Source organism: Aythya marila, assembly GCF_965140915.1.
Source record: "Aythya marila genome assembly, chromosome: 6".
Lineage (NCBI taxonomy): Eukaryota > Metazoa > Chordata > Aves > Anseriformes > Anatidae > Aythya > Aythya marila.
The window spans coordinates 37,227,634-37,254,158 of record NC_139047.1 but is presented as its reverse complement, the minus strand read 5'-3'; the positions used below and the strand labels follow the sequence as shown (position 1 = coordinate 37,254,158).

Below are 26,525 nucleotides of genomic sequence, written 5' to 3'. Positions count from 1 at the left end.
CCTGTACTCCTGCGCAGGCTGACTGTTGGAAATGGACACGGCAGTTCACGTTGTTTTGGTTGAGGGTTAATTAACCGGGGCCATACAGCATTCTGATGAGGAAAGTGCAGGGATCCGCTCGCACGCTGCCCTGTGGTTGAATTCACCCCCCAGGCACAGGCTTTATCTCTACAGATCTCACAAAGATCACTTTGACTCACGGGTGCTGCGGTGTTTGCTTTCATCTTCCTGCTCACCGCAGCACAAACTTTGTCTGACCTGGACAGCCTCTTCCTCCTCCTCCTCATCTTCCTCCCTGACAGAGCCATCACTCCTCAGCCCATGTCCAGTACCTCAGCCAGCATGAGGAGGCAGTATTCGGCCTTCACAATAAAAGTTTTATGTCCATAAAGTCATTTTGACCCATAAATAATTGACTGTGGCGCTCCAAATTGTAGCAGGCTGATTTCTACATCAGCTATGACGCTGCTCTGTCCCTATTCAGCACCCTGGGTTGATCAGCACAATTACATACTAATCTATTTAATTACTGCTTTTATAAACACATCGCTGCTCGGTGGTATTTGCCTTGCTCTTGGTGATCAGCATTTGGCCGACACGGCCTCCTTGTACTCCTCACAGACCCTGAGCAGAAGCAGCATGAGCAGACGTAAATAATGGTACAAATCCACATCATCCTCATTAGAAACCTATTCACCAACAAACGCAGCACAATCCCTTTCAGCAGACATTCTGGATTGCCGCACATTTGCATTGCTGAGTGGAAAAGGAGGTAATTGAGAAAATAAGCAGTTTATGAAGCTCCCAAGCATAACTTCAGGGAGGTGACAAGCAGGCAGGAACTTTTAACTCCCTTACACTGTATATAAAGTGTGCGTAATGTTTCTATAAAAATGGAAATGTATGCAAAGGGTAAGTGGAAGAGTCACCCTGTCACCCTGCAGGCTACTGAAAAAGAATAGGAAGAAGACTTCCACAGAGACGTCGTAGAAAAGACACAATTATAAAAAAATAAAAATAATATCCTGTGTTCATTTCCCTCCCATTTCACTTAGAGGAAAGGCTAAAATCCTGCCAGCATCCTCAACGTGTGGCCCCGTTGAGCTGCCAGGCGGGGAGAGCTGCTGTAGGTACTGTCACACGACACGCACACTGCAAAGTTTAGTTCAGTTTTATTTTTCCACTGTAACGGTTTTCAAATGATACATCATGCAGTCTGCCAGTGTATCCATCCATTTCTGATAGAATTTTAGAACGAAGATAAAATACTTATCTCCATGGGATGGGGGAAGAAGGGTTCAGATCTGCTACCAAGAGTTTAATACATTTCAGCATTGCTTGATGCAATGGCAAAAAAATTTCCCCTTGTTACCAGCAAAACGTGTCCACACTTTATTTTTTCCTAAAATGAACACTACTGTAAAGATACATAGAGCCCAGAGAATACACATCTGCAGTACACGTTACACACTTTACAAACTAGACATGTATAATTCTACAGAATGCCTCAACCCCTGCGGTTCTCCCACCACGAAACGTGGTTCGAATGGACAAGATTGTGAGAGCGAGAGACGAAGGCGTGCAGCGGTGTTCGTCCAGGACAGCAGACCTCGTCCAGTGCACTTCAGTTCATACAGGCACAGCAAAGACGAAAATCAAAGCAAGGGTAGAATCAGATTATCCTGCCCATTTAGTTTTTAATTCCTTTAATATCCAGCTGATACATTGCCATCGTGTTTACACAGGGACTTCCTCCTCTAGTAATGGAAAGTTGATTAGGCCTCTTCCTTTAGGACCTCCATGAGGTTTAAATATCCTTTTACCCAAATGAAACAATGTTAAAATTATTTATTTCACCTCCAATCCTTATTTATCAAAATTTCAGGCAAATGTGTACTTTAATCCATATGGCTTTCTAAAATTATATTTAAAAGTTACTCATAAAGTCTGTTGGCAGAAATCACCATTTTTTTGACTTATTAAAAAAAAACAAAAAACAACACTTTCAATATTTTCAGGATAATCTAATTTCACCCTTGCTGAGTAAAATACAAACTTAAAATGTGTCAGCCAAGATCTTCCCAGGTTTAACTTTCCTTGCTTTTGAGAAAACAAGTCAATGAAACATGAATTCAAGGACAAACACAAGATATCTGAACATATCATTAAGAGAAGCTCAGGTGAGCAGGAAATGTTTTTTTATTACTAGCAAAAAGAACAATATGCATTTTAGTTTCTTCTGAAGTACGTTTTCCATTTGTGAACAGTGTCTCCACCAAAATTTGTCCCATGCACAACAAATTTAATTTGCGCTATATAAATCACAACTTTAAAATTAGCCTAAGAATAAATATAACACAACATTCAAAGAGCAAAGAAAGATAGCATCAGGTAGTGGATATAGCAAAAGACAGGGTTTGATCTCTGCAGAGCAGATGTGTGGTTTTCATTTCTATGTATAAAATGTGTAAGACTTAAAAATGGTACAAAAGTTGAATATACAGTAAGCAATACAAACTTAAATTGCCTAATTAAAATAGGCGTACAAAACAAGAATCCAGAAGCAAAATAAGTTCAATTGACCGATGTAATATTTTCCAATTGAGTAAGTATCTTAGGTATTTCTTTTTGAGGATTTAACCTAATGCATCTTGTTGTCATTTCAGTTTTAGAAAGTCCTCTTACAGCCTTGATGCAGAAGTTAACTTGGAGAAACTCGCTTTATTTTAGCTAGGTGAACTGACTGGCTGATCAGCACTAGCGCAATTAAGAGATGTCAAAGCTAACTTATTCCTCAAGCTGAAGAAAGCTGTCTAAACTGTCACATGTAACTAATGATGATGGTGCGAGGAACTTATGAAATTTTTTAAGCTAATGCTGCATTTAAATGCAATTCCTTCATAAACTCTGAAGTCAAGACAGAGCAGAAGCTATACTACAATACAAAATCTTTGACAGAAATTAAGAATTTGGTATTCTTTTTTTTTTTTTTTTCTTAAGACAACTGCTTTAGAACCAAAACAAGAGGATAATGAGTTCATAGTAGAAATTTCAGCTCTGAAGAGCTGATAAGATAGCACAGAGTAGCTCTGAATTAGTCATTTTATTAAAGATTGCATATGGCAAGTTCACAGTTCATTTTCCTGGCAGTGCACATGCACATAAAGAAAATATAAAACTTTGAAAAATACAAAATAAATTAAATACATGCAAATTTGCAACTTCATTAAATATTTTAGCAAAATGCTCCCCGACATAGTGCAACATTAAAAAAAAAAAAGTTAAATTAAGTCCAACTTACTTTGCAAGAACCTAAATAACTTCAGTAGAAAAAAAAAAAAACTAAAGTCAATTCACAATCTTTCAAAAAGGCTCTACATTACCTAAATAGTTTTATGTCTAATAACGTGAACACATTCAGAAATTAAAAAAAATATATATAAGTCTCAAATTAAGTAAGAGCAAACGTCTGCAAAAGAAGACTAGAGGGCTATGCTCGGCTGTAACCTTCCTAAAAGCCACGCTTCCTTAAGAGCTCGGGTTGGCTACCGTGCATTTGAAGGATGAGGATATGTGTGTGGCAGAAGCAGTAGGCACGGAGGAGAAGCAATAGCTTCTACCTGCTGGCTGAGCTTTCCCAGAAGGATTCCAGTGCCCCCTTGCTGAAAAGGTGGAAACTTTCCGTCTGGCACCGGAGAGGTCCAGGGAAGGCAGGTGGTCTCATCCTTAGCTCGGTGAGCACTGGTGTCCTATCTGTAGGATGGCTTGCACGTTGCAACGAGGCAATACACGAGCAGGAAATACATTCTCCTCCCCTTGCAATACGCTCTTCATCTCCTAACACATCCAACTCCCAAATTTGGTCTGCAAAGGACAGCTTGAGTACGTAACCCTCACCTCCTTTTGGACCCTCTCTGTATAATATTCTTTTCTAAGGCAGGGCCTGGGGCTTTGAGGGGATTTTTTGTTTCTTTAAGGTAGCGTCTGTTCCGGCAGGGGGCTGCTCGCTGCCGCCTCTGAATTCCGGTGTGAGCAGATCGGGGCTTGCCGAAGGCATGTGGGAAGGGGAGCGGGGGATGCTTGTCGGCTTTCCCGAGACAAGGCTTCTGCAGCATTCTGAAAGCTTTCAAAATCTCAGAGAGAACAACGCTTACGAACACATGGCTAGCCATCACACTCCAGGAAAACCCACCACCGTAGGGAGAACTACAAGCAGATCAGATCTCAAATTTAAGATAGGTCACACAGATATATTCATGTCACTACCACACTTCAAAAACCTAGACCTATACTAACAGATTTCTCTGCATCCCGTTTGATCTTTACCAGGTACTGCAATAAAGGTTATTTTGTACAGTCCAAAGATTTTTTTTTATCAGGATATTACAAATGGTTCTTTGGGGAAATTTACTTCCAAAAATGTAAGCAGTAAAATTAAACCATATAGCAGCACATTTTCATCCCCTAAAAATATAAAATAATATGTATATTATACAGTAAATCAGTCATGACTGAGCACAATCACCTGCCTTTGATGGCACTTGGTCACTGAATAATTAATTCTTTGATGCCAGGAGTTGGGATTTACTGATGCAAGAGAGGACTTCGAGAAGCATCGATCTGAGTGGAGAGGCCCCAACCTAACCAGCGCCAAGGGGTCTAACGCAGTCAGTGAGCGATTCTGAGTGGCAGACTTCCTATCCTTACTTAGATGGTTATGTTAAATACATTGTACAAGTATCTGTAGAAGAGTTGAGCCGAACACTTCTGTACACGTGGAGATCCTACGAAGCTCAAAAATACCTAGGACCGGTGCATCGCAGATGGCTGTAGGAAGCGCAGGATGAACGGGACGTGGATCGGGTTGAAGAGGAGGGAAAAAAGAAACTAGTGACTTAATGACAGTCCTTAACATGCTAAGTGGAACTGACCTGTCAAAAGAGAGCAAGAAAGGTAACGATAATTAGTGGAGGTTTTAGATGAGAAGGCAGATACGCAACACGGCAAATAATTGATACCTACGCTGCACGGAAACCCGACGCGCGGCACACAAACAGCCACGACAACAGCAAGGGGAAGCACAGTTTTAATAACTCATGACATGAGCTCACTCAGCCTCGGAGGGGAATTTTTGTCAGGTCTAATTTTAAAGTTTCCAGCCCACAAATTGGCAGAGTCATAATGAAACCATTATCTTGATGAAATTCATTCTTTTGCCACCAGTAACACGGCATTCATGGCTTGTCTAAATACATCCTCAAACACGAGCTAAAGGTCTGACTTCTCCCCCCTCCCCTTTATCTCTTTGTTCTTTTAATGGGATTTTCCTCTCTACTGCTAGTCACCTGGACGTGCTGAAGAACAGATGTGTGCATATCTTAATTAACAAGTAACGAATGTAACTGCAATCGAGCTTGCAAACATATTATAAAATGAAAGGAACAAAAAGAAATGACAAATCCAGAAAAATCCTTCAGCTGCACAGGTCTCCTGGCAGAAAAGTACTTTCCTGATATCTATATTATTTGCATATATCCTGGTAGGCATTTGAATGAATAATAATATTAAATAAGTAATTTGAAACACAGACTTTTAAAAACTGTTGCATTTCAAATTGCTATGCAGTTCCCATTAGCCATATGGAAAGCAACAGATGAGTAACTGAATGTGCCTGTCACTTCTTTTTTTAAAATAGCTAGTATAAAATCAGTCTTACAAAAGCAATGTTTTACTTAATTAAACGTTTTCTTGTATGATAATTTAGAACAAAACCTTTTGGTATTAAAGATCAAAGTATTATAAAGAATCATCTCCTCGCTGTTTTTTTTAAATTTACCCCGATTTAGCAGTGGCAATTGTAGTTCCTCCTAGTTGTCATCCTTGTTAACATCTTCAAGGAAACCAGGCTGGTTATTAATTCATGCCTCTTATTGCCTAGATTAATCTGTGGTCTGGCCAGATTAAATATAGTTATTCATCTTGCTCAAGGACGGGGAGGTGCTGGGAACATACCAGAGACTTCAGGATAAGGGAAGCCATTTAGTCAAGAGCCTGTTTGCACAGCGTGTTTCACAAATTCCAATCCCCTACAAGTCACTTTAATAATTCCAGCGAGCGATGACTGAGCATTACTGCAATTGTTGGCATATCTTCATTTCACTTTGTCTCTTCGCTTTCAAAATGAGGCATTGGTTGAGTCTGAGCAAATATGAGAAGGGCAGGACAGGCGGCACGGCGCACCTGAGCACCCCCAGTGCTCACCCACCAGTGTGCTCGGGGGTGGATGAAGATCTGCAGGTCAGTATCATCGGTATCAGCATTACCCTTTGGCCTGCTGCTCAGCCATTTACTGCATATCCTTCCCATGCACCTTGGCCCTACCTGGCCTGGGCCACGTTAGGTCCATGATGTAATCAAAGCAGACCTAAAGATGATCTCTGCTCCACCTGGAGAAAATCCTGACCAAGCCACGGGCTGCAGAAGTGCAGCAGCACCATGGCTCGCCTCTCCCTTTGCCACATGGAAAACATCACCATGTACATGTATGTACGTAAGAATACATACTCTTTGAAAAAATATATATTAACCTCTTCGAAGCCTGCACTGTATTTAGTTGCACTTAGAAACTACTCCTAAATATAGTTTTAAATACAACAGTATAGAACTAAGCTCTGTAGTTGACCAGCACAGAAACCAAAGCAGCTTTCCACACGATCAGACTTGCAGCTCTTCCCAAATGGGGAGTATTGTGCTCTCAAGGCTTTTCAATATACTACTCCCCACAGAATTCAGAAACTGGAGAATGTATTTCAGCTATTTTTTATTAAAACAGAATAAAGTTTGCCAGTGACACCGAGCTGGGAGGTGCTGTTGACCCCCTGGAGGAGGGAATTGCAGTGGCAGGTGCCAGGCTCTGCTCCCTGGGGACTGATGGCAGGAACAGCACAGAGCTGTGCCAGGGGAGGCTCAGAGTGGACATGGGGAAGAATTTCTTTATTTGAGGGTAGCCAAACACTGGCACGGGCATCCTGTGGAGGCAGCTGATGACCACTGCCTGGCAGGGGTCAGAAATGCACTGCACCCCGTCAGGACTCCTACTGCAGCCATTACCTTCTCGCCACGCCAATGCAAACTCCCTTTCTCCTAATTCCATCAGATCTAGCTTTGAGGTGTGCCCCAGGTAACAAGTTCATTGCAGCCGTATTTCTGAAAACGTCTGCAATTCAGACAGCAAAAGGAATTACCTCAGAGAGCCGTTCCTTGGCCCACCGAGTCTTCTGTTTAAGCCAGCTACCAGCAATTTGCAATTTCTGACATTTTATTAACACCCACGTTTCTTTCTCTCCCATCTGCTGTTATCCAAACGCTAAACTTCTGGGGGTAGAAATCACCTCCTTACACAACGCTCATCAGCACCAGGCAATGTGGCCCAAACCAGGCTGAACTTGGCCCTGACCAGCCTCAGAGGCTTGCCCAGCTCTGCAGAACAAACTTTACCAGCAAACTTTGTACAAACAGCCAAAGCACTGCTGGCTGTCATTGATGGGGTCGTCTGCTCTGGTTAATAACTCCTAATCACTGACCACTCCAGCAGCAATAAGTGGTTATTATCTTTACTGCGAATGATGAATGAGCCTAAGACAAATTTCCCCTCGTCCTGATATGAAATTTTCATTCCAGAGATAGGCCACGTGGCTTGACAGCAAACATTTATCTAGAAAAGCCATTTTTATTTCACTGCTGCTAAAGGAATAGAAAAGAAAGCTCTGTGCTACACCTACCTGGGTAGAACTGTGCTCTTCAAGAGCACGGGTCATATGGTGGGACTGCCAACAATGTTATGAAAATAACTCTTATAAAATGTTCCCTGCAGAAGTAACACCTTTACTAATACTCTTAACTTAGGTCCCCAGGCTTTCATCCGACAGGCTTAGAGAACCCAGCTTACTATAATACTCCTCAAATCATTTGGCAGACAAATACTTGCAATTTGCCAACAATGTTTTTAATCAAAGGACCAAAGCCAATGAGAACTGACCTTTTTTAATCAGCCTTAATTCACTGTATCTTCAAGAGATCCTTCTACATTTGTGCAAAAAAAAAAAAAAAAAAAAAAAAAATCTAGACCTTAACTGGGTTAAAAAAAAAAGTAAAAATAAAGCCTAAGAAATACAGTTCTCTGAAGAAGCAATGGCAGCATGACATGTCCAATTGTTGTCTTATTTACAGTATATATGACATTGTACAGCTAAGTGTTAGACTGAATCTTGAGCAGCAAGGAGTTTCAGTCTGATAAAAGCCAGAAAGGAGCATTACTATCAGCTAAGAAACACACACACGTTTTAACTGGCTTCATTCCAATCTGCAGGATTTCCATTTGGTTTGCAGATCTTCTTCTCCCTATTTTTTCAGAAACCATAAATCCCTAAGTTTAGCCAGCTTCTTCTAAGACTTTCCCTATTCTTTTTCTCCTCCCCCATTGTCCACGAGCTACTCAGTGACGTGCTCCAAGAGCAGCCTGAATCTCCTCCGCCAACCTCAAATATAAGGCTCAGCATCTAAACGTTTGAAAGAGAGACTCTGACTGGTCTTTATTACCATCTAAAGTCCTATCTTATTATATGCCCAACTAGTTTTACGTGTATTTGCTTTGTTAATGACTTTTATTAATCTACAGCTATTTGCTTGACGTGTGCCTACCCCTAGTGTGTGGCCCACTCCAGCCTGCCAGTTTTCATTCCGCAGCAGCCGGTATATTAAAGCCCTGCCCGGCTTAGGCAGGTAGCAGCTTTTTTCCCCCGCAGAGCAGTTATTATGTATGGCTGGAAATAGTTTATAGACCCCTTTATCACACTCTTTTCCCTTTGCTCATTCATGGGAATGCAGAGAAGTAGATAAGGGCTAACATTCCTGTGAGACGGAAAAGCAAATTTCAGCTCAAAATCAACTAATGCACTGAAGCACTCAGCAAAGACTTGCCCTAATTCATCCACAGCAAAAATATGTTGCTTGCAGCTACAGGGCTCACAGAAAACACAATGAACAGAAACAATCCACACAACACAATAAAAGCTTGACTGATGTGATGGATGGTTTGCATGCATGCATGACACGAAGCATTCTCAAAAAAAGAAAAAAAGAAGAAAAAAAAAAAAAAAAGAAAAACACACCCAAGAATGCCAGATGCCTAAAGGAAACCACGTATTATCAGAAAAGAGTCGTAAGACAGAATTAATCCTCTGGAGTAGAAAAAAGCCAGACTTGGAAAGACTTTCTAGCAATCCGTTGGCTGCTTCTCACAGCCACTCACTGCCATCCACCTCTTAATATGCCTGTAACAAAGTTATCAACTAAAATAATTACAGATGTAAAATATCTCAGAAATGATGAGCATCTAATGGGAGGCTGAGTACATGAAGCAGTCACATGGGAACATGCAGATCTGCTTTCCTGGACAAGATTTTTGCTTAGGAGAAGACCCAGAAACCCTCAAGCCCTTGCACTAAAGCAAAATATTTATATTTTTAGCTAAGAGACCTGAGTACAAAGCAAAAGAAGTAAAAGTAAAGTTTGCCAAATTCTGACACTCAAGTTTGGAGAGTTCAGTGCTGCTGCCACTTAAGGCTGCTTTTCCCCTGCTCTGGGCTGCAGGGCTCCGTGCCCCCCAGGCGGCTGATTACGGCTGCTCAGGGGCACGGAGGGAGAGAGCTGGGGCTGGGGGCTGCCCCTGTGCTCGATGGGCTGAAGGAAAAAGTTAAATGCTTGTGAAGAAGCACGTTTACCATGTGGATCCATCGCTCAAGTAGTATCTCACCCTAAAGCACGATGTTTTCAGCTTCTAGTGCTTTCCATTTTGGGCTATGCCCAGGAAAAAAAAATCCTTATTCGTTCACAGGCAGCTCCTGCACAGGCACAGGGGTGGCTGGTAACTTTTCAGCTACATGGAGCTAGTTCCTAGTACAGGGTGAGTTACTAGAAGTCTTTATCCTTAAGGAATATCAAAACAAGGATAACGTCATCATGTCAGAGAAAGTAGAAAGCGAAGCAGCCCCTAGAACGCTATTTTTACTGCATGAGTTTCACACCTCTCTGTGCTAATTTCAGTACAGATTTGCAACAGCATTTCAGTTTATTAAAAAAGTTTTAAGTGATAAGTCATTAAAATAAAAACTCCGGGCAACAGCTTGCAAAGTGCTCTAAACAAGGCAATCCTCACTTAAATCACTAATTTTCACGGTTAAACCATAGGCTAAAGGCTCCCACTGAAACCAGGAGAAAAAATACTGCTAAAAGCAGGACTGAAATACAAGAAAACTGGGTGATCAGAGAAAGAACGGTTGGGTAAGTTTCTTTGATCTTACTTCTTGTCTATTTGGTGCTGTGATAGTAGCTGGAGTTTGACATCCCTCCCCCTCGGATGGCGTGAACAGCTGTCGGAGAAGACGCTGGGTAATGACCAGGGCGGATGGGCTTGGCTGCAGAGTAAAAGAAGAAAATGGAAAAAGGACATTTAGGTGTTTGTACAAGATTTTATATCTCACTTTATGCTCTAGTACAAACCCCCTTGTTTACCAAAAAGAAACTGTGCTTGGAAATTAAGTCTGTAATCATGCACATTGCGTTCCCGTACCTTGGCCAACCACACGATCACTTTTCTGCTGGTTGCAGAGCCATTTACCTGTCCTGTCGTTCCTCTCGTCTTGCATGGATTCAGATTCCACCACACAGATATATCACACAACTGAATTTATAGGAATATTTGACTCTACCCAGCCCAAATTAAAGCATGAGTAGTAATCAGACAAAAAGAGAGGAAGGGGCTGGAAAGCAGAGTAGGTGTATGTGGGGGAGCAGGAAGAAAGCAAGAGACTAATTTAAAGAGACAAGTTTCAGGTTGTTGGAATGGTGCACAAGACCCATTATGCCATTTATTTACTGAGCTAAATAGCTGAGGCACTTTAAACTTTAGGTGGGGCATATTCTATTAAAAAGCGAACTCTCTGAAGATTCTTGTGCAACAGGGGAGAAGCAGACCCAGTGGTTTGCCCTGGACTCCTGCTTTCAAAGCTCTCTTTATTTAAACGTGAGCAAACAAACCAACTGTGAAATACGTGAGCAACCACTAGCCCTTTAGCAGGGTGTCCTTACCAATTTGAGCAGAGTGTGCTCTCCGTGCCATGTTTTTGGCTCTTACAGCCTCCTTAATGCGATCTACCTCCTGCTGGTAGCGCTTGCGGTCACGCATGGCGTTTTCCTTGGCCTCCTTCAGTGCGCTCTCCAGGGCCTTAACTCTCTCTGCCGTAGCTCTAAGTCGTTTTTCCAGCTTAGGAAGCTCACAACGAAGATCTGCATTATCACGTACCAACTGCAAGAAGAGAAGTTTCAAAAATTGCCTGTGAGAAACTGCAGGAGAGGTCCTCTTACAAGGAGGCAGAGAACATCGCTATTCCTCTTCACACCTTGTATGCCCTGAATGAAAGAAACAGGTGTGATTTATTTTCTTTTAATCACGCTGCTCATTTGTCCAGCTGAAGCTCCACGGGAAGATCAAAGAAGAAGAGAGTTTATTCCACTCAACAGGATTTCACAGATGATCCTGAAGGGTGAAGCTCCAGGACAAACCCATCCATTGCAGGGCGATAACCAATTTTCCAGACCCTCAGAGCAGCTGTGACAGAAACTGCATTTTTTTTCAGAACACGGACGTGTCTGGCATTTCACAAATACTTGATCCTCTCAATACTTAAAAACTGCGAAGTGATTTCTTAGCAGTGTTTGAGGAGTATAAAGTTTCCACTTTTCCGAATAATTTATAACATTATAAGCAACAGAAGGGGGATTCACTTTTAGACAAATAAAGCCTGATGCAAACAGAATTTCAGTTAGAAAAAATGGTACAATTTCTACTGAACAATTATAGCACTGCTAAAAGTCAACAGATTACTGTTCCAAAGGAGTGATTCTCCCCTTTTGGAGCGAAGGGAAGAAAACGATTTAACTACCATATAAATAATACAGCAAAGCGACAGCATGCAGTAACATTCACACATTGTTTGAAAATGAAAATGTTTTACACCTGCTAGTCCAGGCCGAGTGCCAGAAGAAAAACAGAAACAAAGCTTAAAAAAAAAGTTGTCACAATGTGCTTTTTCTGAAAGTGTTGAGCACATGTTCTATCCAACGGAATTTGAAATAAGAGCAGAATGAGATCATATTCAGGTCAAGTCCAATGTCATCTTTTAGTTAAGTTTCTTATGAGACACGGGCTCCTTGGTTGTTTTTGAGTAAATATGCACTAATGAGAGCTATAAAAATCTGTATCTGAAAAACCAGCAGACGCATGAACAGAGTGCAAAAAAGGCAAAACAGTAAAATGAAAAACATTATTAACACGTCCTGGTTTCCACATTTAGAAACTAGGTCTTTAAACCATCTGTTAACCAGGAACCTTAAAATACTGAACCTTAATGGACACTTGTCAGAGTGCAGCAGTGCCTGCATTTTTTGGCATTTCTACAGGAATAAAAAAAGCAAATCTTGGAGATCACTCTGCCTCTAACAGGTTCAGAAAGCTGCAATGGAGAATGTCATGTTACGATTCAGACATGAAACCAGAAGCCTCTTTTACTAGTTTGTACTCTGCAGCTGAGAAGTGAGATACAGCTCAATGATGCTGACATCTGACATCTTTTAAGAGGGTGGAAGTTTACTCGTTGGCAGAAACAAGCCAATTTTATCTAACGAGATATATATGCCCATATATATACACACACACACACCATTGATGTATACAGACTTGCAGGTAAGCAGAGGGTAAGGCTCTTTTCTCAACCTATTCCCAACACGCCTGCCTCCCACACATCCCCTCCACCTCCTAGTGGTCAGGCTGGCACCCACAGCAAGGGGAACTCTTAAGAAAGAGGGAGCAGATTAACGTGCCCAGAGATGGCCAGCCTCAGCATCCTGGGGAGGCATCAGCCCTTCAGCTGCACAGAAAACCTCAATTTCCAGCAATAAAAGCTGGGGTAAAGGAGGAGGAGGGGGAGACGTTCAGGGTGATGGCGTGTGTCCTGCCAAGAAACTGTTACAGGTGATGAGCCCAGCTTTCCTGGATGTGGTTGAACACCTGCCTGCCAAAGGGAAGAGAAGTGAATGAATTCCTTGCTTAGCTTTGCTTGCACATGCAGCTTTTGCTTTACCTATTAAGCTGTCCTTATCTTAACCCACGAGTTCTTGCACTTTTACCTTTCTGCTGCTCTCCCCTGTCCCACTGAGTGAGCAGGCTGCGAGGTGCTGAGCTGCCTGCCGGGGCTAAACCACAACACGCCAAGAAGTAAGGGTAGTGGGAAGAGCAGCTCTAACACCAGCTCCTAACGCCAAGAAATGTAGTTGAGAACTATAGGTACCATTTCCTTAAACATACAAAAATGTAAGTTAAAAAAAAAAAAAAAAAAGTAATTTGTAATACTACAGAACAGTGTTATATGCCAAGATTTCTCCATGGCTGAATTTTCAGAAGCATTTACTATTAATGAGCAAAAAAGACACAGTAGCTTTTGATTAAATAGTAACTAGGCACTGGAAGGAAGCAGAGTCCCTACCTGTTTGTGAACCTTTGTAAGCTGTTCCAGGTTGTTCTCAAGAAAGGAAATTTTCTGCTTCTGCGCAGCACTTCCGCCTCCATCATCGCTGTCAAGCTCAACGCTCTGCAAGGAGAGTTCCAGGATTCAGCAAAACCATGCAGAAACTCAAGAGGAAGCTCGGGCATTTCTGAACTTAAGCTTGCCAAAGACAGAAAAGTCTTCCAGAGCCTCAAATTGTAGAGAATTTATCTGTTTCTTTGATATTTAGGGGCTATATTGCCTTCTATAAAGAAAAGAAACTATTCTTACTGAAAAATTATGTCGGGATCCTGAACAGGAGAATCACAGATGTTAGGGGAAAAAAGCATTTCCCTTTTTCCAGTTCTGGGAGACATTTTTAGCAAATAAGGGGTTTCAATCCCAAGAAATAAATAATAATAATAAACTCTTCCCCTAAACCACTTTAAAGAACTGAAAAGCAATGTAAAGCCTTTTAATATTTACACAACTTCATTCAGTGTGTAGCATGTGTTAGCACAAGTTATATTGAGTAATTTCTGGTATCCATTATTCCAACTTTGAGAATGCAGTAACTGAACTGGATGTCACTTAACTACCAAGACTTTTCCTTAACAAATTAGACCCAAAACCTAGATAAATATCAGAACACTCTTAATTTGATTACTCACTGTTACTGAAAAAAAAATCCCAGTTCGTACCCATACACACTAGTGGATTCCAGCAAATCAAAAGAATGTGCCAAAAAAAAAAAAAAAAAAAGACTAAGACGACTAAGACTCAAGATTCAAAAGACTCAAGCCTGTGGTTCAAAAGAGTGTATTCTTACTTTTTTAACACGGGTGGTGAGATCTTGAACAAACAGTTTGCGCAGGTTGTGAAGAGTCTGAAGTTCTCTCGCCTAGAAACAAATGACAGGAAAAACAACAGGCCAGTAAGACATCATAGATAGTTTGGGGTTACAAACCAGAACAAACCACCTCTGAGGTAGATAATAGGACTTCATAGGACTTTAATGTGATTTGCCTATAGAGATGTTCCTGCCTGGACGTGCAGGCATTGGCTGTTCGAGCAGCCCAGTTCAGGCACTCACAGAGAGCCAGGGCACACACTCTTCCTCCTGCCAGCGCATCGCCGTGTGCTGTCTGCAACTCCAAAGCCACCTCTGAAAGTACATCACCTCTGCTCTGGATGAAAGCTGAAGTCTCAGAACTGGCCATGGTTACACACAGCCAGCTATGTGAAAAAGCTCTGGGCTCACAGCCTAGCAAATTCACTGAATGGGGCTGAGTGCTTATTTGTAGGTACTTAAGATGTGAAAGTGCTCTTTAAGCTTTGGCAAAAATCCAGGCTTAGCTTTTTCTATACATCAGCTTCTCAGGCTCAGCAAAGTTTTGACCTTGCTCCAGACTGGATGTATGACACGAGATGGGACAACTCTGCTCCTACTCCCAGAAGGACAAAAATGCTAAATCATTTGCAGGGAAGGAATCCATCTAGATAAGCAAGTTCCGACCAATCCCATATTTCACCAAAGCCATTCTGAAGAGAACCATCTTTCCAAAGCTGGTAAGAGCAACCTTAGCCTCACAGAAACTTCCTGACCCCTTCCTTCACAAAATAGTCATCCAGATGACACCCGGTGCCTACAGAGCCTGATGCCTTCTTATGTGGTTGTGCAGGGATGAGACACCACATGCCTTTAATGGCACATGCCCTCCTGTAATTTGCTATGCTTAATTTTTACTTCCCATTGCAGTAATTATTAAACTCTAAAAATGTGAACAAAATTTTAATGTAAGATAGCTCGAAGATATTTAGGGGATTTAAAGGAACAACAAAGCAGAGTACCAATAGACAGACAGATTTCCCACAAGAGACAGAAACAGTAGCATTTTATCTTAAATTTTGAAAATTAATTTCACTATTTGAGGAAAATTTAGCCTATTCTGATATAAATTAGTCTTTTTCATGAGCACAGGTATAAGCGTTTTGGTAATACATCAAGGACAGAAATAGGGAAAAAAAGCGTTTCAATAGGACATACCACAGTTTCCTCCAGCCCCTTAAGATCTTCTCTTGCTTGTTCCCTTTTATCATTAAGCAGTCTAGAAAGATCACAACATTAAACACAAATCAAAAATGTGAAAGTCATATGAGACAGAAGAGAATCAATCAACATTCAGTTTGAGTGGATTATCTGCAGATATAAGCAAATTTTTTATTTGTAGTTCTTTGATTGTCCCAAATAAGCAGCTTTCTCACATGGAATGGCTGAGACACCACGTCCATTTTAGCTGGCATTTTGTGTGTCCATATATGAAAGTTGTATTTCTCATTTCCAGGAAAGTGTTTTTTTTTTTTTTTTTTAAGCTGTTTTTAAAATCTTTTCCCAGTTACTGTTTTTTTTTTTGTTTGTTTGCTTTTCATTTTTTTTCTGTGTATTAGGTAATGGGGGTTTTAACACACACCATGATATTTCATAAAACTGGAGCTCTAAAACACCTTTTTAGCAACTAGCAAATCTATTATTAAAAAGCCTATGATGTAAAGAAAAAGAGTAAAGAGTAATCGTTCATTAGTACTGCATGTTGGCTTTGATACTGAAATGGTACTTTCAGTATGAATAATTCACCACAAGGGTTTCTCGGTAGGGCATTTCCTGTGGACACATTAAGACACTATATATTCACAGACACCAGGTGAGAAGATTGTTCACTTACATGAGCTTTTCCAGTTTCATTTCTCTTTCCTGGTCCTCAACTTTTAATTTATCATAGTCAGCACTCAGCTTTTCTTGCTCCAGTTGCAGCTTCTGATTCATGCTAGAACACAAAAGAAAAAGTCTGTACAGCTCGGTCCTGAGGATCATAAACATGGAGGTAAGTCTCCATAAATAAAACTGAGTAGCTCTACTGCAAAATGCTGGAAAACATTAAGACTAAGGAATCTGAAAAACAACAGATTTTATTTTAAAAACCTTGGAGAATTAAACAGTGAGCCATAAACTCTCCTTTTTTGTTTCCTTTATCTTAAAGGACATGTGCTGATCTTGCAGTCTTTCTGTCCTGCTTCCTTATTTCCCTATTATCATTTAGCCACACTATAAATGTGGAAAGCAGGAACACCATGTCAGGATTGCCTAGATTTTATGAACTCTTATTTTTTAAGAGAACAATAAAAAAAAAAAAAAACAAACTTATTTTTCCAAGTGCTGGTGTATCCAATGAAGTTACATACCTACATCAGGAAGACATATTAAGGATGTGAAAATGGGACACATTTGAGTCTGTGACAGGATGAGTAGCTGTAAGAGGCCCTCAAAACCTGTATTTGCCAAATCTGTTCTCCTCCAAGCTTCCATTAACCACGACAGTATTCTTTTCTTTTCTTCTCCCCACCTTTAAAGATTTGTAATAGCTCCTCAGTACAGAACTCAACCCTTTAAGCCACAATGCAAAATAGTTCAAGTGTTGGCTGTTGCACATAAGGATACTACTTTCTGTGAGTCTCTAAAACAGAGATATGAATTAAGACTAACAAAACCAACCATAAAACAGTTCTACAGTGTCACAGAGCAGTGCAGGAACAAAGAAAGTGATAGTGAGTGAACATACTCTCTGATTTCATCAATTATTTTCTGTTTCTCTTCAATTTCATCTCTCAATCTGGACAGCTGCTTCTGATGGGCTTCCCTGTGACTCTCCATCTGCTGCTCCAGTGCCTTCTGCAGATTACAAAACACAAACCCATACATGAAACAGAAATCATGTAGCTCACCTACGGTTTCTTTTTACGCATCAGCTAAATCAACCCATCTTTCTGGATTTGAGTGAAACTTATAAAATTACAACGATTACAAAATTGCAGCTACTCCACTACACGTTTCATTCAGGCAGTTCTCAGCAGCAGAATCACACCACTTACTGCTCCTTTTCTTGCAAAAATAGTGCATATGGAAAACAGGGTAAGCTAAGGGGGCTTTGAATATCAAGTGCCAAGAATGACACTTTTTATCAGCCTCCTCTGTTTATTCACCGGAAAATGAGTACAGACATACCTGTGACAGAATTCAAACCCAAAATGTTCTGCCCCTCTCTGAATTATTTATCCTCAGCCCTGTTATTTAAATTGTAGGATTACATATACTTCAAGTGGTAAGAAAAAAAATGCATTCATCTCCTTTAGATTGCTAATACATTTTTTTTTCTTCTAACTGTAAGAAATAACTGTACAGCTATTTTAATAACTTTAAGTTTTTATAATGGAGGTAAAAGTTCTCAAGCTGACAGGTCTCTATCACTACCCTTGTACAACTCTATTTTTTCTTTTGCATAACTTGTGATCCCATCAGAAACATGACTTGCACATTATTTGCTAATGTTTCCTCTTTGCATCCTACAGGAAGAAGAAAATATCAGAAAACGGGTTTAGATTTCATTATTATTTCTAGGAGATGGTCAAAATTCTTCCCAAACAATTTGGGAAAGTGGTCTGGCCTCTTTTTCATTCAATTTTAGTTCTGAAATCATATTAACCCCAGTAGCCTGGATCCACTGCTTAGCAAATTGCCTTTGAGAGCTCCACTGACATAAAATTAGAGTAACATAGAGGTGAATCAATGTAAGTTTTCAATCATACATAAAACTGTTCTCAACTCGGGATGCAACATACAGGGTCTTATTTTTCAGTTCTCTGTTCATGTGATTTGAGGAACCAAGACATCTCTGATTAAGCAAACACAGTCCACCAGACCTCTCTACTCCCTGAAGTTGGCTCAGCATACAAACTAGTCTCAGAAGGCACACTCACATCAGATACTCAGGCTCTAACTTATTTTTTTCCTTCATCTGGTCACCAGCCTCAATGCTAGCAACTTCACCAATTTCAGATTGCCAAGGTCACTCAATCGTAAGAGGTCACATTTTCAAAGAGAAGTCAGCAATTCTGACAGAGGCTGAAAGGTTTTTTTTGAAAGCACGCAACATGCAAGGAAGACAAAATTACACCCTAATTATCAGCTAATGAATGATCTCACTGAGAAATCCGCTTTAAAATTGCAGCAGGCAACACTACCTTCATTTCCTCTGCATCCTGAAGCCGGGTCAGATGCTCCTTCTCCTTATCTTTGAAACTGACTTCGTGCATTTTTTCTGTTTAAAGTTTGAGACAGTTAAGAATTAACGAAACAGTTCTAGAACTTTCCTACATCAAGCCTTTTAAAAAAAAAAATCTGTGATGGGGCTAGGACGAATGGGTTAATTATGGTTTTATCTGAAGTGTAACGTACAAGTGCAATGTGTTAAATATTCTAAATCACAATTTTGTGACTTCACTGCAAAATATAAGCAGACAAAAGGACTACAAAGGCAATAGTTCAATGTCAAAGCATGCCCTGTGTAATTGGGTCTTCCATGACTTCAATCTGTGTGCTGCAAAGCATAGGGCTAATAAATGAACTCAAATCCCATCTGTTCCATCATATTTCTGTGACAATAGGGATGCACGTATGACAAAACTAGAACAGGGCAGAAAATCAAATGCTGCAACGGTGCCAGGTGAGCTGTATTTACAATACTGTTGTCCAAAACTGAATTTTGTGAGATACAGTTGGTAAAAGAAATGATGACCATAAGACCCAGCTCTGTACCTTGAGCACGCAACTTGGCAAGTTCTTCGTTGAGAGAATCCTGCGACTCCTCCAGCTGCCTTCTCTTCTGCTCCATATTTTGCATGTAGTCTGTGAGGGACTTGATCTTTGCTTCATGCTTCAAAGACAAAGGGAATAGTAATGAGATGTGAGTACCACATTGTATTGCCTAAGAATTCAGGTACTATTCTAGGTAAAGGAGAAAAATAGAAAGTTCTCCATGTCTGGCACTGATGACTAGGAGAAAATAGAGCAAGAGATCTGAGAAGGAGGTAACAGATCAAAACAGACTGCATTTTTAAAGGCCATTCCTAATAGCCCAAGATACATACTGAACAATACTGCTGGTAATTCCAAAATATCGCTGGAAGCTCATGACTTGGCATTACACAAACAGCAGCAGCTTTCTGAAACCAGCTGAACACTGGGCTGGGATAAATCCTGAGCTTGCTTTCTGGATGCTTGAACCTGCCTGCATAAGCTTATAAGTTTAGTAACTTATAACAAACTTAATAAGTTTGTTTCTTGCTAATGACCTTTAGAATTAAAAGGGCTTACATTCAAAACAGAAATTAGTGAAGGGCACGCTGAAAACATCAAAAAATGAATGATAATATTCTAACTTGGGGGTAAAACTGAGTGTCATGGAATTATTACATCCTATTATTAAGGTCACTGAAGGATTTGTAGTTCATTGTTCTCAAGGTTCACCTTGGCTGAGAGGGGCTGAGGCCTCTGAGCTGGTGTTACTCTTGTGCCCCAGAGATCAGATTTAGAGAGGCACAGGCCTTAGCAGAAACTAAAGCAGTCCAGTGCCTGCAGGCAGCGAGGTCTCCAGGAAGAAAAGGGCACACACACAACTGTTCGCTTCAGCAGCAAGTACTCTAATAGATTTCTAAACCTGACAGGAGACTTGGTCAAGTCCCAGTTTGGCTGCAAATGTTGAGGCTCCAGAGCACAGGCTCTGGGTACAGCACCCAGCAGTCATGCACCACCTCCTGGATCAGCTTAACCCAGTAGCTGCGTGGCCCTGTGTCTGTTAAAGGAAGAGCAAGGTGTAAATGCATGTTAGCAAACATAAAAATTACTCCAACTGAACCCTAGAGCAAGGAGGAAGAAATCAGCAATGTAAACGTCACATTCGTCTCAGCAAAGTGCTCCCGATGCTGACAATGCTTGCTGTAATGCCCTCATCAGCAGCATCAGAATGAAACTGCCAAAATTAGGACTCAGAGAAGGAGAAGAAGCAGCTTGAGTGTAACATCAGGAAAAAAGATAGAAACTAAAGAAATGTGTTACAATTTTAATGGTATCATTATTGCCATTGAAGCTCCTTCTGTATAAAAATATTCCTTTTCTTTCTACAATAATTAGATCTAGAATAATAAATAAGCTGTCAAGACTCAAATTATGCTAACAATAAATTTTGGCTTTAGAGATAAGGTACATCTGCCCATTAACACAACTCTGAGCATAACAACATTCAGCTTCTTACTGCTCTTAAAAACACAGGCCTCAATATGTGCTGAGTTGCAGGGCTTCCAAAACGGCAAGGCAAGGGGATCACCTGCTTGAGAGTATTTCTGCTTGGTTTCTTCACCATGTCAAGATACAATAGAAATATAGGGGAGAAAAAAAAGAAAAAAAAAAGGTGTTGCCTTGGAGTCTTGCCTCTTATGTTACATCTTTCCTCAGCTTTAGATAAGTCACTCAAATCCTAAACCTCCATGTTCTGTCTGCAAACAGGTACTGAAGACAGCAGTTAGGTCACGTTTATGAAAAGCTCTGAGCATTGAAGATTTAGGACTTCAGTCTGACTTGAGTCTAGGAAGAAAAATGCCAACCCTGCACAGACAGGCTGGCTTCCACTCACTGCTTCACTGGGTCAGCATAATCCGAACGCATGGCTGAGTGAAACTGTCCCACCAACACACTGCTGATACCTTCATTCCCAGCCGTGTTACTGAGCCTTTTTTGCCAGCAGAAGCATGCACATAAGCTGCTTTAGGAGTCAAACCTTAATCTGCTTTCCTGATGCAAGTCCTCAAGGAAAGGGAGCAGGACAGATTGGCAGAAAGCCTTTAGTGGCCATGTCAAGTTTAAGACAGAATAAAAAGCATCGCCTTACTTAACATTTTTGGACAGCCAATACCCTCAGGACTCCAGCCTCCCCTTAACACCGAGAAGCATGCTTACAGCTATGACTGCAGCCCTCAATAAAGACATTCTGCTGCAGGACAAGAGGCTGTCCTCACTCCAGGTTTTCTCTGAGTCGCTGGTAGCAAATGACATACAGTAAACTCCAGTTGTCTCCTTCACACGGGCGGTGATCAAAGCAGCGTGTCGAAGCGCTTAGCTCCCCCCTGCAGGGCGCTGCAGCGCGCCTGGAACGTACCACCCACTGTGCAGCCTGCCTGCCATCTGGATTTCTAACTTACATGGTAACGTTTACCACGATGAATTATCTTTATGCATATAGATTGCTGCCCAGCTAGCTGCTAGCACGCTAGCCGTCTAGCTACTGGGGGCTCTCTGAGTGTTTTGCTTGTTTTTGACCCAAACAATCGCTGCTTCCCTTCTCAGTTTGCTTTAAAGTAAAGGTACAAGATGCAAATACACGATGAGGAAATCCTGCTGAGGAGGATTTTCGCTGTTATGCCATTGAAAACATTTTGAGATCTGCAACAGGAGGACAGAATCTTACCACAGAATGTGCTGAAAAACATTGAGGGGGAGGAATGGGAAGAGAGAAAAAAAAACAACAAAACAGGCACGAGGAACACCACTCTGCGCCCTGAGTTCTCATTTCTCACTCCTAACACTCACATTTCATGAGGAAGAAGACTGAGAAAGTCATCAAACCTTGCCTCAAAGGAACAAGGAAGGAGCAAACATACTTGTGAAATGAGGAGCTGGCAAGCCGCAAGCTCCCTCTCGCTGGCATTCATCTTCCTGTTGGAGTCCATCTGGGCACTCTCCAGCTGCTTGCTGCGGTTCACCAGAGATTTCACCTCAGACTTCATCTTGCTGATGTACAGCCGGGCCATGGTGAACTCCTCTTCGATCACCCCGTTCACATCTGCTAACTAAACACACAGACAATTGCAATCTTAAAGGCATCTAGAGATGGATAGCTTCAAAAGTGAGAAATTAAGACTTCTTGTCACGGCGTGCTTCACCAATTCAGTGTTTCAGCTAAAGGTAGTGAATAAACACCTACACTAATCAAGCCCTCCATAGTGGCAAAAGCATAGCTTGGAGAAACTTTCTCACGTCACTGGCACAGGAAATTTTCCTTCCTTCAAGCAGTTGGAAACTGGAGAGCATTTTCAAGGTACTTCTTGAAGAAATCTCCTCTTGAAGGGTTGTGCTCCTTCAATAGGGAACTACAGGACAGGCATTGGTCTGAAAATTTTACCTGGCAAGAACAAACCGATCCCACTCAGCTCTACTTATTTATATGATACCATTTATACCTCATTTCCTTCCTTGGTTTAACACTGTGCCTTTTATTTCTGTGTCTTTCTCCTCATGATTTTTCTTCAGCTACTTAATCCATGTAACCCACTGGAAAGCTGTAAAGCTTCTTCTTGAGCATATGGATAGCAATTTCATCTGATTTTTGCCTTTTTTCTAGCACCAAGGGGAAGGTAACATGTGCTGTATCTTCTCCCAGCGGCTTAAAAGATGCTACTGCCTCCAAAACCCTCAGTCTGGTCTGAAATTAGACACACTTTGAGCAAGCTGCTAATTGCCAGCAAATTTGAAATTGTTCATCTAAAACCTTTTCAATCTTGCCTTATTTACACTGACAGCTGTCCTGTAAAATGCTGACATCTTAGTTCCTATAAAAATGTATATCAACCAGCCTCCATTTGCAGAGATCTCCTCTTACAGTTCCTACTGAAATGGCCACCAGAGGTTGCTGTAACATCTAGCAAAATTTGGTCCTGTGGTCCTGGAATCTGCATAAACACATCGGGCAGCAGGGATTTCATCCTCTGCAGTAAGAGCAGACTGGATCGTCTGCTGACCTAGGGGGGCTTTAGCAGAACATCAACAATGCTCAGAGGCTACCCAAAGCACTCCAGCTGCACACACTCACTCTTACCTTTAAAGTATGAAAGGGATCAGGAAAGATCATCACTCAAAATCTGAGGAGTGAACTAAAAGCATGAAAATGGAGCTCCCTGCAAGTCAGTGACATACATCTTGAGAATACATTTCTTAACCAGTTTTAGCAACTGTTGTACGTTTGTTTTTCCACATGGTTTTCAGCAGACAGATGAGGCGACATGAACATCACCAGAAAGATTTTCCAGGCCATGAAAAACTCCAAATGTGCCATTTAGCAGCAGCCATGTAAATCTCCTCTGAGGCTCAGGATTTTGTTCATCTACAACATCAGGAGTATGACAATGGGAGCATCTACCTTCTCTATCATATCTGCAAACCCATGAGCCTGATAGAAAGCAAATTTCAAAGCAACCCTGGCCAAAATTTGCACCATCTCCAGGCACATGCAGTTACCAAGGGTTCTACTGCTTCAACAACCTCCACCCCCATTCTTACCTTCCAGCTTTAGAGGAAAATGATCCTTTGTATTTTTTCCTCTGTAAAGGATATTCACCAACACACAGAAGTTAAGCTTGTCCTGCTGTCTCAGAATCACAGATATTTATGTGGTATACAGCACAAATTTTGCTAATTCTGAAAATCTCTCTGATGAAAATGATTTGGATTCTGGGAATGTTGGATCATGCCCGATAACTATGGAATAGGTCTGTGTGTGTATTGTTTGGGAGGAGAACCCAGCCCAGGCCTTGGACAGCAGAGTTTAATAAATGCATCAGCACCCAGATGGGCTGCATTAGTTTAGCCCCAGACACTGGGCTGGGAATCAATGTGGTGATTGTGCGCTCAGCCACTGACCATCTCTGACACAGACAAAGATCTCCTCAGTGTTTCACTGTGCTCTCTACCCAGGGTTTAAACAGCAGTGTCAAGGGAGAAGGGCTGCTGTGTCACACGTCCTCCACATTCCTTATTTTCATATGGCAGGCGATGCGTGTTGGGGGAAGCAATCATGAGAGCCAACTTACTGTTTTAACATCGTTAGTACCAATGATCCCTCCGATCTCTCCCAGGTCTTTAAGCAGCAAGTTTAAGATTTCCGTAGCTCTCTTCTTCTGGTGGTTGCTGAGCTCCTGCAGCTGGCCCAGCTCCCTCTGGGTTGTCGTCAGAACCGTCTGGAAAGATGTAAAAGCAAAAGTTACCCTCCCCTCCTCAGATCCTCTCTAATCATACAGAAACCTCACTGAGCAACACAAAATGGATTTTCTCCTCTGGACGTGATAAATTCACAAACAATTCCCCATCCAAAATATCTTTGCTTGAATAAAACAGCAGAGATAAAGCTAGGAGTTAGCTGTGGCTCTATAAATTTCTCCCCGCTTGGGTGCATTTCAATAGTGCCACTTTTGGGCATCAGTTCTCCCGTGATATCTAGGTTACAAAGCGCTGTTTCATATTTTCCTGCACATGCCTGCTGGCTCAACGTACTGACACTCACTCCAGCGGCACACAATGCCACCTTGCCATAATCCACTTTCACAACTCACTTGCTAACAAGGCTACTTTAGATCTATTAAATGTAGTAAATCCTGTAAGAATCTTATTTGCATAATACGTGTCAAAGGAGGTTAATCACAGAGAAACAGGTACAGAAGGATATAAAATTTAATTTTTTTTTTTCAAATGGATTTCATAGTAATCTGTTTTATTAAAGTGGATAACAAAATCTTACATGCTAGATACGCATGAAATCAGACATCTTAACAACAACCTCCTCAGTTTGTGCAGGGAATTAAGGAACAAGGATGTGCTAAGCTTGTTAAGCCAATCTTGATTTTTCTCAGATCAGATTTTTTCCTTACAATCGATACATCAGTTGAAGAAAGCTCTTTTTTTTCTGATGCTCAAGGTTCCCTGGCTCTGTACAATACCCCTTCTCCACGGCACACAGTTCGGAGCAACACGGAGTGATGCAGTTTGCATAAAGTAGCTTTCCACATCTTTCTTGGCACGATACAGTTTTGAAATGATCAAAACACAGCCTGGCCAGTTCTCACATTCAGCTCGGTAGCTGACATGGTGTGCAAAATACAGAGGTTGCAACAGAGCCACAATCTGCCAGCAGCTTTCACTGAGCAGTTCCTGAATTATCTTTATTTTATCCTTTAATTATGATAGAAGAGAGAGGGTAGCATCAGCAAATACTTTTTTTTTTAAAAGAGCTTTTAACAGCTTCTCTGCTACTCCCGTCTTTAACCTTCATACCTATTCAAGATACCTGGAGGCAGTATCTGAAAAATTCCTGAACTGGCATGGGCTAGCAATTATCTGTGAAATCTTAAGGAAATCTTTAGGAGAGGTGCAAAGTTAGGGGGAGAGGAGGGAACCAGCATTACAAACTGCTCGCTCTTACACTCTTCTGTGCCAGTTCATCGGCCAGCTGCTCGTTGGCTCTTGTTTTGTCCTCCACTTCTTGGGATTTCTGGTCATAATTGACAGCTAATTCTTCCAGGGCTTGAAGGACCTCTTTCACTTCATCTTTTGCAGCTTCATTCTCAATCTGAAGGCGGGTCAGCTCCTCCTGAATCTTCTCATAATCTCTCCTGGTGGAGGCCAAAAGCTGGAAACCAGATACCACAGAAGTATAAACACCCAAGAACTCATTCAAAAGATAACATTGAAGAGGGCAAAACCAGACAAAGAGAAAGACAAAACACGAGCAGGCAAGCGTGTGTACAGAAGAGAGAATGCAAGAGAAGAATTCCTGCTCCTCTACCAGAAACACCATCAGCTTTCAGCATAAATGTATATATGAAGGAAGCAAAAAAGGCTTCAAACTTCAATGAAAAGAAAAATCGTAATCAAATCCTATTACAACACAAGGCTGAGGCAAAGAAGCTTATATTAAGCTGTATCATAGCTCCAAAATAATTTTTTGCCCTCAATCCAATCCTGCAGCTAGGACAAAACAAAACAAAAACCACAACCAACCACAAACTAAAAGACTTGGAGTTGAAGAGTTGCAGCTTTGAAGTGAACCCAAGAAGGGTTCTCTGAGGCAGCCTCAGAGCTGTTACAGCATTAGAGGCATATTTCGATAAACAAATTTATGATGATTATTTTTAGAGATCGCCTGAAGCTTGCTGCTGATGACAGATTAGCCATACATATTTGCAAAGTATTAACTAAAGAAAATACTG

The 26,525-nt window shown here is 41.3% G+C and overlaps 1 protein-coding gene across 1 annotated transcript in view; it reads right to left on the bottom strand.

Annotated features, from left to right (window-relative positions):
* Window positions 1–1,227: 1,227 nt before the first annotated feature.
* Window positions 1,228–26,525, bottom strand: part of KIF5C (kinesin family member 5C) — a 68,335-nt gene continuing 43,037 nt past the window's right edge. Inside the window, exons 14-26 of the mRNA XM_082763463.1 lie at window positions 25,739–25,945; window positions 24,354–24,500; window positions 22,149–22,337; window positions 19,252–19,369; window positions 18,678–18,754; window positions 17,219–17,328; window positions 16,325–16,426; window positions 15,649–15,709; window positions 14,431–14,502; window positions 13,602–13,706; window positions 11,149–11,365; window positions 10,362–10,475; window positions 1,228–4,931 (exon numbers count right to left, since the gene is read on the bottom strand). Coding sequence (XP_082619589.1) covers window positions 10,369–10,475; window positions 11,149–11,365; window positions 13,602–13,706; window positions 14,431–14,502; window positions 15,649–15,709; window positions 16,325–16,426; window positions 17,219–17,328; window positions 18,678–18,754; window positions 19,252–19,369; window positions 22,149–22,337; window positions 24,354–24,500; window positions 25,739–25,945 — 1,512 coding nt within the window. The 3' untranslated portion in view covers window positions 1,228–4,931; window positions 10,362–10,368. The remainder of the gene's footprint in view (window positions 4,932–10,361; window positions 10,476–11,148; window positions 11,366–13,601; window positions 13,707–14,430; window positions 14,503–15,648; window positions 15,710–16,324; window positions 16,427–17,218; window positions 17,329–18,677; window positions 18,755–19,251; window positions 19,370–22,148; window positions 22,338–24,353; window positions 24,501–25,738; window positions 25,946–26,525) is intronic.